The sequence below is a fragment of the Tupaia chinensis genome, unplaced genomic scaffold (genome assembly GCF_000334495.1).
Source record: "Tupaia chinensis unplaced genomic scaffold, TupChi_1.0 Scaffold000014_1, whole genome shotgun sequence".
Classification (NCBI taxonomy): Eukaryota; Metazoa; Chordata; class Mammalia; order Scandentia; family Tupaiidae; genus Tupaia; species Tupaia belangeri.
Window position 1 is genome coordinate 2,460,575 of NW_006159444.1, and position 13,637 is coordinate 2,474,211.

General features: G+C 37.8%; 1 protein-coding gene across 4 annotated transcripts in view; it reads left to right on the forward strand.

The window, feature by feature from the left end:
- Positions 1–13,637, forward strand: part of IPCEF1 (interaction protein for cytohesin exchange factors 1) — a 208,873-nt gene that overhangs the window by 143,807 nt on the left and 51,429 nt on the right. For all 4 annotated transcript variants that reach the window (XM_027769832.1, XM_006139988.3, XM_027769838.1 and 1 more), the window contains 4 exons: positions 332–405; positions 1,873–1,944; positions 9,906–9,964; positions 11,478–11,566. In XM_027769832.1, coding sequence (XP_027625633.1) covers positions 332–405; positions 1,873–1,944; positions 9,906–9,964; positions 11,478–11,566 — 294 coding nt within the window. The remainder of the gene's footprint in view (positions 1–331; positions 406–1,872; positions 1,945–9,905; positions 9,965–11,477; positions 11,567–13,637) is intronic.

The following is a 13,637-nucleotide window of genomic DNA, read 5'->3' on the forward strand; positions in this document are numbered from 1 at the left end:
AGCAGGAAGTAGAACTCTGATGGGTTAGCTGTGCTTCCACGAAAACAGGAAGGGCTGGGGGCAGGTCCTATGCCCACCATATGTTGTCCATCCCTGAGCTGTGCCATGTAACTTGTCATGAGAAGATTTTGCTGTCTTATCAGGAGGATGTTAACTTCTCTCATATGCTGGGTATCTGGGATAGGTCCATGGTTAATTAATGTTAGTTCATTGAGGTATCTTCTGATCCTCTCTTATTTCATTGATATCATCTTTATTCCATGGTGCGGTCTCAATAAACAGACCTCTAGGATTGATGCATTTATTCATTTGTGGTATGTATTTGTTTTAGGCAGAGAAAGCTGATGGATTTGTCAACCTGCCTGATTTCACTGTGGAAAGAGCATCTGAATGCAAAAAAAAGCAGTAAGTGGTCTCTCATCCTCCACAAAACTCTGAGCCAGGGTGATATCCCTTCTAATATCTATTGAGTGATGTCATTTAGAAGTGAGTGAAGGTGACTGTCAGATGTATGAGAATCTTGAGCATTGAGGGTTGGCACCGTAAGTAGTAATAGAAACATTTGACCTCTCATTTTTCTGGAATTTCATTCTGTGGAGCAGATGGGTTTTAGAACTCCCATGAAGCATTGGCATGGAATGTTGTTGATGTGTCTGAGATGGAATAAAATAAATCTCCCATCCAGGACTGGCAAAGAAGTAAGATGTCCAGGTTTTGTCCCCATCAGGAGAAGAACTAGTAGTTAAATAGGACTCCCCAGAGATGCAAGTGATCACAAGACAGTGTCTCTTCCTTAGTTCATACAAGTGTCAGGGGTACCACTGGAATTGAATTCTCTCAGATGTCTTAAACTTAGGGATTACACCCAATACAATTGAAGTCCAAAAGATTTGAGAACCAACAGAAACGAAAAGAATCACCGGTTCATGGTTCTTTTTTCAGCTGACAATGAAGTACCCTAAAGAGCATATGACCTTATTAGAATTCACAGGAGGGTGCCTGCCAATCCCAGACTCCCAATCAAGTGCTCCCCTGATCACATCTTGCTGTACTTTGCATGTGTATCCTCGTTTACCATTTTCTTCTTCTTTCTTCTACCTTTGACATCTTCTCCAGACTTACCAGGAAGGTATACTTTTCTGTTGACCTTTGCCACTAGTTTTCTTTCTTCTAAGAAAACTAATAACCTGATGTGAGCTTTAAGTCTTTCTCACTCTGGTGCACTTGCATGTGTCAGTGATACACAGGTTGTGTTGATTCTTGTGGTTTTTCGCTGGTTATTTACAAAAATGCTGGCCTGTAATGCAGGACTTCTGGCCAAAATGGTAAAGTAGAAGCACTTATCATTTCCTATAATCAATGTTTTCAAACTAAAACCTGCCTCACATTTTTTTTTTTTTTCTAATGAAGGATGTCTTGGAAAAAGTTTCTGATATGCTGTTACCATGTGGAAGTTCCATATCTGATTATTTTTCTATAAATAAAATGCTTCTGTGTAGTTGATTGAATTTGAATAAATGATTTGCTTGAAGGAGTTGATCTAAATATTTTGACATGCACCTTTTTCACTCTAAAATTTAATTGATTGTATCTTTACAGGAAAGCAGTTAGCAAGTGAAAATTAAAGGATATGCCTGTATGTTTCAAATAGAAACTATTGACTAGCTAAGACTTGGTTTTACTTTGGAGGGTCTGACATGATAAATTGACCTTCAGCTTCCTATATGAAATAGAGACTAGGTAAAAAGTATTTAATGTGAATAAATTCCAAAGAAAACAGATGAGTTTATAATATTCATATTTGATTGATTTGTTTTCAGATGTAGAACTACAAACCTAATTTCTTATGTTTGTTCTTTCTCCCCCTTCAAGTGCTTTTAAGATCAGCCATCCACAGATCAAGACCTTTTATTTTGCAGCTGAGAATGTGCAGGAAATGAACATGTAAGTAGAAGAAATGTGTAAATCCAATCCTAATTGTACTTTTGAATAGGTGTACTTTGGTCAGGTTTTGGAATTTTAAGCAGATGTTTGTATTAATTATTGTTTTACTTATTTCTGCTACTTTAAGGATTAATTTCTTCAGTAGTCACGAAGTTTTGCTTTCTTTTTGTTTGGAAGCATTTTGGAGAACTACGTTATCAATCAGGAAGAAATTGTAAGATTCTTCTGAAGGAACCACTAACTTGAGAAAAGTAGACAGAGATCCTTGTAAGACAAGGTTAAAATGACAATCAACCTTGCAAAGAAAAATATTTGAAAGTATTATTAACTGATCTCACAGATTTTGCAATTCTGCATGCAAAATCTCTCTAGCATTTAATATGTTCCGTGTGATTTCATAATGATTCATGTATTTTCACCTCCCCATGTATTGTCCTAAACATTTTGTAAGATGTCTCTGCTCAGGGTATGTCTAACTTAAAATGTCATATCCTCAGCTCCATTTCCTACTTGTTCCATATAAATAAGTGGGCTATATGCTTAGAGTATTGTCTGCCCAGCTTCATCCCCTACCGGTTTAGGTTAGGTTAGGTGACCAGTTTGCATGAGGCTGTATTTGAGCTGCTGACTTGAGGCACTAGAGGGCATTCTATTTAATGTAGGTAGAATGTTCTCAGAACTCTTGGTCTATGACTATTACCTTCACAGAACCAGCTGAAACCACCATGAGTCCTATTGCAACAGGCACTAGAGAGTAGCAATAAAAATACAGACATGATTCCTCTGTGCATAAACACTATGCTTAATTTATTTTTTCTTCACCTCTCTGCCCTATATCTTTCTTTAAGTTTCCTCCAGAAACTTAAAGGAAAAAAACAGCTGCCTTTTGCCAAATGTGTGTGCATACACTTCTTAAGGAAGACCCCCATCAGCCAGCTCCGACTAGCTAAAGGCAATCTCACCAGTCTCCTGCAATTATCTTCCCACCAAAGTCCTTCAGATGAGGGCAAAATGGCTTTTAACCACAGATAGTTGAGAAATCCTCTGTTGGAAATACAAGGCCAGGAATTGACAACTCCCAAACCAGTCTTTGATTTACTTGGATGGAGATAGAAGTTGTTTTTAGCTTCTTTCTAATTTTCACTTTTTCCCCTTGGCTTTCTCAAGCATCTGAGAAAAATAAGAGCAGATACACATAAAGAAGATTTTTAAAACTCCACTGTTAAAAAACTCTTTCCTTCTCTTTGCTATATGTAACGCTGTTGACTGGCAAACCTTTCCTGTGTTTGTGGTGTTCAGATGGCATCAGGTCTTACCTGATGGCTCTGGGAGTGCTGTGATTGTGAGCATCAGTCTGCAACTGAGCCATCAACTAATCCCAAGTAGTGTTTTCTAGTCTTTAATGGCAGTGAGATAGTGCTGACCCTATACCCCCACCAGCCTCCTGCTGTTCCCAGCTTCTCCTCTCTCAAACTATCTTGAGTCTCCAACTTCCTGCCCTGTCCACATCCTTTCCACCCACCCTGCAGCTAATCCTTTCAAAGTAGATCTCTTCTCCCTGGTCAAGGGTGAATGAAATTATTGACCAGAGAAACAAAACTTTTCTTAGTGTTTTGTTACCTAGTGAATTTCTCCTCCTACACAGTAAAGTACATTTTGAATCTAACAAAAGTGAGAGACCTTCCATGGTTACCTGAATCCATTATATAATAGTTGGGCAGATTTTGCTGGCTCACTAAACCACTCAGTAGAGTTGCTTAGCTCTTGCTTCCCTCCTACCACCTCCTCAGGTTTTATTTACATTTCCAGTCCATTTATCTCCAGTTTTTTATGTCTTCTCTTTGCAAATGCCTAATGGCAAGTAGAGTTGCAGAAGTATTAGCTATGGACACTCCACTGTGTTGGCTGTTAAATCACATTATTAGAACCAAGATCTTGTTGCCGATCTATGCTATGAAATCTGTTCATTTTACTTGGAATTCTGTTTCTCTTTATCTTTCCAGTTTACACACAAGATGCATATTAAAATTTGCACTTAAGGTGTTTGACATCCTGTTTTTGAATCTCTCAGTGACTTTTATACTAGAAAATTGCTGACCTGGCCACACATAGGTGAATGTCCATTTTTGTCTATGCCTGAATATCTATCATAGTTGTTTTTTTTATATATATAGTTATACTATCATTATTGTGTTTATTATTCTCAAGATGATTTTTCTAATAGCCAACGATACAACTTCTCCCTTCTGCCATTGAGGTTTTGCAGATGCTGTCTAGAGATTTATTATACCATAACATCTAAAGAAGAGCTCCCTTTCTCATCCATGTGGCCTGTTTAAGCAATAAGTAATGGAGCTGGGTGTGACTTGGTGTGATGCAGAGGTGTGGGGGAGAAAGGGGGTGGCATTTGTAGTGATGGATTCTGTTTTGGAAGTTCGCCTCCCTCCTTGGGTAACTGCCTTTCTGGATGGTGACATTTCTCTCAGGGAGGATGAAGGGAAAAGTAATTAAGTTTAATAGAGACTCCACATGTTCTGCAGTGGCCCTCAATTTAAAAGTACAGGACTAAGTAATTATGGGTAATCAAAGAGTTGGTTTCTAAGCACAGACAGTAGCTGCTTTTCTCAGACAGTGTATGTGGAAAGAACACACTTGTTTTATGCATCCATTTCTCAACAGTTCTCCGACACACGCATTTCCCAGAAAACATCTGTCATCTCCTGTTATGTAAATATAAGTCCTTTTGTGTATCCATGTATTTAGCCACAAATAGTTTTCCTATTGCCTTGATGTTAAAAAAAGTTCTTAACAAAGGAGGTACTCTAAGTCAGTGAATCTTAGAAAAAAGCAGTTAAGCAAAATCTTAAACAGTCACCAGGTTTTCACAACTCATAACTCATGGTGGCAATGAGGAGGATGTGAGTTTTAGGTAAAGACTGAGAAGAATCTTTTCTTTATTATCAACAATCTTTTGTTTTATTATATTGCCATGTTCTGAAAGAAGCTTGGAAATGCTATTTCTTGTTTCAGGCTCTCTCAATTCTAAACTCTTTCTGGTCTTTATTTTTTGAAAATATAATTGTTTTGCTTTTGGAGTTTCTTGGGAGAAGGTCAGTTTACAGTTATGGAATCAAGTGTCTTTAAAAGTGAACTGTTTAGTTTACTGTATTTTGCTTGATCAATGAAAACAATGTTTTAGTTAAATAATACATAAAATATATAAGGGGACTTAAAAAAGTTAATTTATTTTTTGGTGCAAAAAAATTATTTTTTGAAATCTATACAGTTTTTCTTTTTTTAATTTGCCAAAAGGCGTGCGATCTTGTTGGAGAGAGACAGAAAGAGGGAGAGGGGAAAGTGAAAAAGCATTCCCCATGGGGGATGATCATGCCGCAAATCCGTTCTCCTCCAGCTCTCCCTTCTGTCAGGATCTTGGGCATGTACACATACACAGTTGGTGTGTTTCTCAAGCCAACTGGTCCAGGACTTGAATGGTACCATCAGCCATGTGGGATCCAACTGCCCAACCATCATGTCACCAGCTGGCCCAGTTTTTTCATAATATATATTTTACACAAACTTTTGGAAGACTCCCACCACCACAAATTTTTTATAAATAAATACTGCAAGAGTAGACAAGTTGGAAGACCTTCTACATCCCCATCCTCACCTTCCAATCCTCTATGTAGAGACAACCTTTTCTTTTGAGAGGGAGATTTTTGCTATTGGATGCATGCACTCACTGTAGAGATAGAGACAGAGAAAGAGAAAGCAAGAAATCACCTCCCCACAGAGATGGCCACACTGCAATCCCTTCTCCATTCTCCTCTTGGAATTTTGGGCAGGCACATACATGTGCCCAGTGTGAGTTTAAAATAGCCAGGTCCAGGACTTGAACTGTGATCAGGCATGTGGGAGTCCAATGTCTTAACCACTATGCTGCATGCTGGTCCCAGGATAATCATTTTTAATGATAAAATGTCTTTCCTGACACTTTTCTGTACATACTAATTCATCAACACACACCAATATATAGTTTTAAAATTACATTAGAGTGGGACCAGCAGTTGGTATAATGTGGACTCCAATGTAGTCGACCACAGTTCTAGTGCCGGGCCTGGTAAATTGAAACTCATGCCAGGTGTATATGTGTGCATGCCCAAGATTCTGAGAGGAGAATGGAGGAGAAGGGATTGTGGCGTGGCCATCCCCCCCAGGGGGTGATTTCTTGCTTTCTGTCTCTGTCTCTCTGGTGAGTGCATGCACCTGATAGCAAAAATCTCTCTTAAAAAGATTAAAAAAAAAGCACATGAGAGAAAGCTAGATATATATACTTACTCTTTTAAATTAATATTGTTTTAAGCCATTAAAAGCCCTCATAAAAAATCTGAGTCTTCATTTATTATAACATGGTATCCATAGGATCACTGTCATAATTTATTTATGTATTTTTATTAATTGATAGTTAAGTTGTCTTAATAATTTTTTTTCTTTTTGTGTTTATAAGCTTGTTGGAAATTAAATTTATTCCTCATTTGTTTGTGTACGTTGTGTGTTATTATAGGATTAGATATTTGTATACTCTGGTTTCTCTTCAGATCGTATAAATCTTTCGCCTTTTACTAAAGATTAGATACTTGTAATTGAAATTTGGGGACAAAGAGAATGGATATTTAAATTTTGAATTATAAGATTCAATTACCTGTTCAAAATTGGGTATATCAATTTTTATGTTCAGCTCAAGATAGAATGGGAAAGTTCACTGTTCCATTTTCTCCTAAATACTAGCAATCAATAATATTTTTAATTTTTTCCAATCAAGTGATGAAAATATTTTCTTGTCTTTGAAATTCATTTCCCCAAATTCTTTTGAAGCTGAAAATTATTCTCCATGTATTAGTCATTTGTATTTTTTCTATGATACTCTTTTTCTTTATTTTTCCTATTATTTTATTGGGACTTGATAAACACTTTTTGGTTCCAATGCATATTCAAAGCCCTTTATTAGTTCCATTTTAAGTGACCATTAGAGACTTTGTGTTTATTGTGGGTCTGAAGAGGACTTTTAAAAAGTTATATTTCTTTATTTTATGAAAAAGAGAGAGAGAGAGACAAATAACTCATTAGGGTCTCACCTCACAATGCCCTTCCCAACCCTTCTCAATCAATTAGGATCATGGGTTGTGCTCCCATGTAAAGGTTAACCAGGGAACTGAACCCATACTCTTACATACAGACCCATTTTCACTTGAGCAGCACATCACCAGTGGGGCACCAATCTGGCCCCTCAAGGGGTCTTCTAAAAGGAGTCTAGCTCATCTTCCTTCTTGTAGAAAATCCTATTTTGTTTATTTTTAAAAATCAAACTTATTATAGTTTTCCTGTTAAAAAATATGTAGGGTTGGGACCAGCAGTTAGCGTAATGGCTATGTCACTGGACTCCCACGTAGTCGACCGCGGTTCGCGTCCTGGACCCAGTGGCTTAAAACTCATGCCAGGCACGTGTGTGTGCGTGCGTGCCCAAGATCCCGAGAAGAGAATGGAGGAGAAGGGATTGCGGTGTGGCCATCCCCCCTGGGGGGTGATTTCTCATTTTCTATCTCTCTGTCTCTCTCTCTATCTGTCTGGTGAGTGCACGCACCCTATAGCAAAAACCTCTCCAAAAAAAGAAAAAAACAATAGTAGGTTGCCAACAGATGGTGTGTGGTTGGGGATGCTGAACTTCCACATGGCTGAACGCAGTTCAAATCTTGGACCTGCTGGCTTGCTTTCTCACTTTCCGTTTCTCTCTCTCTCGTTCTGTCCCTTTCCATTCATATTAAAATCAATCAATTAATAAAGTTATATAAAATTATTATTTAAAAACAAAAAGAAATCATTTGCTCAAAATACTCAGAATAAAATCTGAATATTTAAAAAAAAATGAGTAGGACTAGGACCAGCAGGTGGTGTTGTGGTTAAGGGCAGTACTCCCACATGGCCTACCATGGTTTGATTCCCAGACCTGGCAGCCTGAAAATCATGCCAGGCGTGTGTGTGTGTGTGCATGCCCAAACCTAGGAGGATAAAGGATTGTGGAGTGGTCATCCCCTTGTGGGGAGATTTCTCACTTTCCTTCTCACAATCTCTCTCCAGTGAGTGTAGGCGCCTTATGGCAAAAACCTTTAAAAAATAATAAAGCCAACCCTGTATCCTGGTTGTTAAGGGAACCTGGATATCAGATGGCTGACCATAGTTCAAATCCTAGACCCACTGGCTTGAAAAACATGCTGGGAACATTGGTTGATTTAGGTCACTACTGAATTCTCTGGTTTTTCAAAATAAAAAAAAGAGTTAATATGTGATATGGTATATTTTAAAATACAGAAAATAAGTAGAAAATAAATTGCTTAGATTTTAGTCACCCCAAAATACCATTTTCTCGTAAGTGTAAGGTTATATAGATATGGATATATAAAATATAGTTCATGTCTTTTATTTAAAAAATTTGTGTTTTAAAATGTGTTTCTAGCTAAACATTTGAGAAGGAATTGTAGAAGCCTGAAATCATAAGCCATATTTAAATTTCTTAAGTCTCATTGACATTAAAAAAATTATATATATATATATATACACACACATATATACATACATACACACACACACACACACACACACAAAGTTTGAGTTCTAGGGTCCGGTCCATAACTGGGTGGTTAAAGCTGTTGGATCCCATTTGGTTGACTGTGCCATTTGAGTCCTGGATCAGGTGGTTTGAGAAACACTCCAGCCACGTGTATACATGCTCCAAATCCCAGAGGCAAAGAGAAATGGAGGAAAAGGGATTTTGGTGTGACCATTCCCCATCAGAGGTGCATTCTTACTTTCTCTCTCTCTCTTTCTGTGTCTCTTACGTGAGCCCTTTGGCAAATATTTAAAATTAAAGAAGTTTGAGTTCTATTTTTTATTATTAATATTTAATTGGAATTGTTAATAAAATGATAAATCAAGAGAAGATAGGATCTTGCCAGTTTTTACTTTACATAAAGTTTTTTGAGGAATTGAAATGTTCCTAGTTTAGGAATTAATTCCTGTTAAGCTCTAGCTAGATCTTTTACCAGTTGACATAAAAATCTTTCCGGTTTTGTCCAAAATCCCGAGGAGAGTGGAAGAGAAGGGATTGTGGTATGGTCATCCTCCTGGGGGGAGATTTCTCACTTTCTCTCTCTCTATATATATATATTTCTCTCTGGTGGGTGCACACATCCTAGAGCAAAAACTTAAAAAAAAAAAAAGAAAATACTATAAAGCTACAAATTTTTTTTTTTTTTGGAGAGGTTTATTTTTTTGCTATAGGCTGACTGCATGTGCTCGACAGAAAGACAGAGAGAGACAGAGACAGAAAGTGAGAAATCATCCCCCAGGGGGGATGACCATTCCGCAATCCCTTCTCCTCCCTTCTCCTCTCTGGATCTTGGGCATGCACGCACATGGCCCTGGCATGAGTTTAAGCCACTGGGACCGGGACGCGAACTGTGGTCGATACATGGAAGTCCAGCGACATAGCCATTATACCAACTTCTGGTCCCTAGAGCTACCATTTTAATGACCAAATTACTAAATTCAATGATAAAAGTTCTGATGGTTGCTGAGTATTTGACATGCAAAATGATAGAAGATATGTTTGTTCATATATTTAGAATGCTTAATTTAGTCGTCCATGTTGACCAACTGGATAATGGGCCATTTCACTTCTTGTCTTACAAAGTATGCCCTTAGTATGGAAAATCTTGTGAAACCAGAGGCCTTGGGTTTCAATACCACAAAATTAGGCTATTTCTGAAGATGATCAGACTAAATAGATTTACGATTTAATTTAATTACAAAGGCTGAGCAAACCCTCCTTCGGGGTCTAGGGGGAAGACTCTGGGTCAGGGAGTCAGTGTCTTTGCTTAAACATTTACTTTCTATTTGGATTTTAGGTGGTTAAATAAACTTGGATTAGCTGTAATCCATCATGAATCCACTACAAAGGATGAAGGTATGTTGTATTTTAAATATCTGAAAACTTAGAAGAATATTAGAATAGTTGAAATAGGATGAGGAAACAATGTCATGTTCTGAGTATAATCTGATCCTGATGAAACATATTTTGGCATTTAAAATCATCTGAAAATATGTAGAGGCAGACATCTTCACACAGACTCACCACCATGGAATAGTTTCCCATGCTGGCTACGAATGCTTTTCACACTTCACCCACACTTCAGCAGCTGTAGGCTTCACTGATATCTCAAACAATTGCCAATGCAAATGTTTTATTGCCCTACTTACTGAATTCTCACTCATAAGTATGATCTTGTCATGGTCTAGTCATATAACATTCATCCCACTGTTTCCTCTCTGATAGTTTAATATTTCCACCAGGTGCATGCTGAGATAAATTGCTCTAAGGTTATTAGGAACCTGAAAGTCAAATTGGGGCAGAGGTTGTTTTCAGCTGTCTCTAGCTTTTTTGCATTCAAAAGATACAGGAGTTTAAATCTCTGTTGTTATTGTTTTTTAAGAGAGATTTTTATAATAGGGTGTGTGTGCTCACTGCAGAGACAAAGAGACAGAAAGTGAGAAAGCACCCCACCCTCCGAGGCGGGAGGGTGGCTACACCACAATCCCTTCTCCTAAATTCTCCTCTTGGGATTTTGGCCATGCACGCACATGCACCCCCTTGTGAGTTTCAAGTCTCTGGGTCAGGATTTGAGCCATGGTCAGCCATGTGGGAGTCCTGTGACATAACCATTACACCATTTGCTGGTCCCTTCTTTTAATGATGCAGTAACTCCATTGATTTGAGAAAGGGGGGAAGTTTTAGGTGTGAGAGTCACAAGCTTATGCTGTTTTTGAAATGTTCAGACCACATTAAAACTTGGGGATTGTAAGTGGGGAGTTTTATCTTTGGATAACAAAATTACAAAATTTTAAGTTTAGAATGGAAAAATGGCAACTTGTTTAAAACAATGAGTACGATATAATACTGTGAAACCAGTTCTGTAATCATCTTTTCCATCAATCTTCTTATCCTGGTCTTTCTGAGGCCTTTCATGCTATGACCTCACTGACATTTCACCTTCCCTTTCTGTTGTATTCCTTGGAGAATCCATGAACTTGGCTCGGCTGCTCCCTCAGCCTAGTCCTGCCTTTATTCCTCATGTACCATTGATTGTTTTGTTATCCAGTTGCAGCTGATTATGGTTCCTACAATCAAATTACTCCCTACTAATCTGTGCTCCCTTAATTTATGACTCACTCCTCTTTTGAGAAATTATTTTATTTTCCCTGAACTGGCTCTCTTCCTGTGTGTTGGGTACTCCTGGAAGGCCCAAGGCCTGAGGTAGCCTTTGTTTTTCCTTCTTATGTAGTTTCCTTGCACCAGGTGGTTCAATAGATATGTACTTTCTCAGATTTAAATTGTGGTGCATTGAGAAAACCTCCACTCATGCATTATAGAGTAAGTGATGACAGTGTTGAAACCTTAACAATTTTCTTTTTTGTTATAGAATGTTACAGTGAAAGTGAACAGGAAGATCCTGAATTAGCTGTGGAGACACCAGCCCCTCCTTACTCTTCTGAGACTCTGTCTCCTTTGGTATGTACTCACACAAGTAGACTGTTGGTTGTTGATCAAATGTGTGGACTTCATTCCTTCCAAAGGCTACCTTGACTGATAAGTTTTTAGAATGAGTTATGTTAAGGTACCTACCAAAAACAAGTGCAGTTCTCAGGGTGCTGATGTGGAACTTCCTCCATAGCAACCCACTGATCTGACAAATTTGGTATATTTGTGCATGCTCAGAGGATTCATGGAAATGCCAAAGATTTCCTTCTAGTTGATAGGCCAGTGCTTGCAAAGATTTGTTTTGTAATGTTTATTTATACCCTACTTATTCTCAGAATTGAAAGTACTTTGCCTAAGTGCATGTACCATAACAATGTAAAATTCACTTTTTTTTTTTTAAATGCTGGAGGGTGCACGTGCTTACCAGAAAGACAAAGAGAGAAAGAAGGGGAGAAAGCACCCCCAATAGAGTGTGATCATGCTGCAATCCTTTCTATTCCACTTCTCAGTCCTTTCAGGATTTTGAACATGCATGTGCATCTGTCGGCTATGTTTTTCAAGTTGTTGGTTTTATGCAGTTGGCCATGTGGAATCTGACTCCTTTAACTACCAGGCTATAGGACCAGTGCACAAAATAAATTTTAAAAGGATAAAAATTTTAAAAATAGTGTAAAAAGAAGAGTCAGAAGGAATAGGAAACGGGGAGTCGGGTTAGCTTATCAAATTTGCATATAGAATGATTTTGTATATTTACTAGATAACAGCCCAGATTTGTTTCTAAGCTTTGACGTATCCATCAAAGTTAAGGTTACTGATGGATGTTGAGATTATGGAGAACTCCTTCATGTTTAGACTTTCTTGGTATTTAGTTATGACCCCTAGAAAGGGTCAAACAAGGATCAGTGGGGAAGTTCATTTCTGGCTTTTACACTGACTATATACCAGAACTTTTGTAGGTGCTTTAAATAATCATATAATCCCTAGAAAACCTTAAGAAGTAGTAGTATTTAATTTGTATTTTATTTATTGCTACTATAGCCAAGCATCTTTCTTCCTATATTGATTAGACATTTGTATTTTCTCTATTGTGTTATCTAAGCTTTTTAGCTTTTTTCTTTCTTTCTTTTTCTTTTTCTTTTAGTTTTTAATCTTTATTTTCTTTTTAAAGGTTTTTGCTCTTTTTATTTTTTTGCCACAGGGCATGTGTGCTTGCTGGAGAAAAACAGATACAGTGAGAGGGAAAGTGAGAAATCACCCAATCACCCTCCCAGGGGAATGATCTTGCCACAAGCCCTTCTCCTCCTGGGATTCTGGGTGCACATGACACATGCCTGATGTGATTTTCAAGCTACCAGGTCTGGGACTTGAACTGTGTAGACCATCTGGGAATCCAGTGTCTACCACCATGCCACCTGCTGGCCCCATCTTTTTTTTGTTTTTTTTTTTTTTTTTTTTTTTTTTTTTAATTGCCAGAAGGCATGTGTGTGTGTTGTGTTGTGTAAGAGAGGGAGAGAGAGTGAGAAACAGAGAACGTCTCAATGGGATGTGATCATGCTGCAATCCTTTTTCCTCTATTTCTCCATCCCATTAGGGCACACATCTACCCATGCCTGATAATGTTTTTCAAGCCACTAGGGCTAGTTGATTAGGCCAAATGCAGTTGGTCATGGGGGATTTGGCTTTTTATACAAAGGCTTAACTGCCCTGCAATGGGACTGATTGTTGTCTTTTCACATTCTTAGCTGTGTTTTCTCTTCTTTCCTCTTCTCCTTCTTTTGAATTTATAGAATTTCTCAATTTATAATTCTCTGTATTAGTCTTTTTTTCTAAAAATGGGCAAATCTTATTTTTTTATTTTTTAAATTTGTTTTATTTTTCTTTTTAAACACTTGTTCTTGATTTTAATGTATCAGATTTATCATTCACTTCTATGTGTTTAGTGTCTTTTTCTGGTTTAAAAGAAAAGGTTTCCTATGCCAGGTCATAAGGGAGTCGATATTACTATTTTCAGTGTACGGTCAAGGAAACGAGGTTCAGCAATGTTAAATTGCATCTCCCAGCTAGTGACTGCAGAGCCTGAGCTGAGAAGCCCAGCCCATCT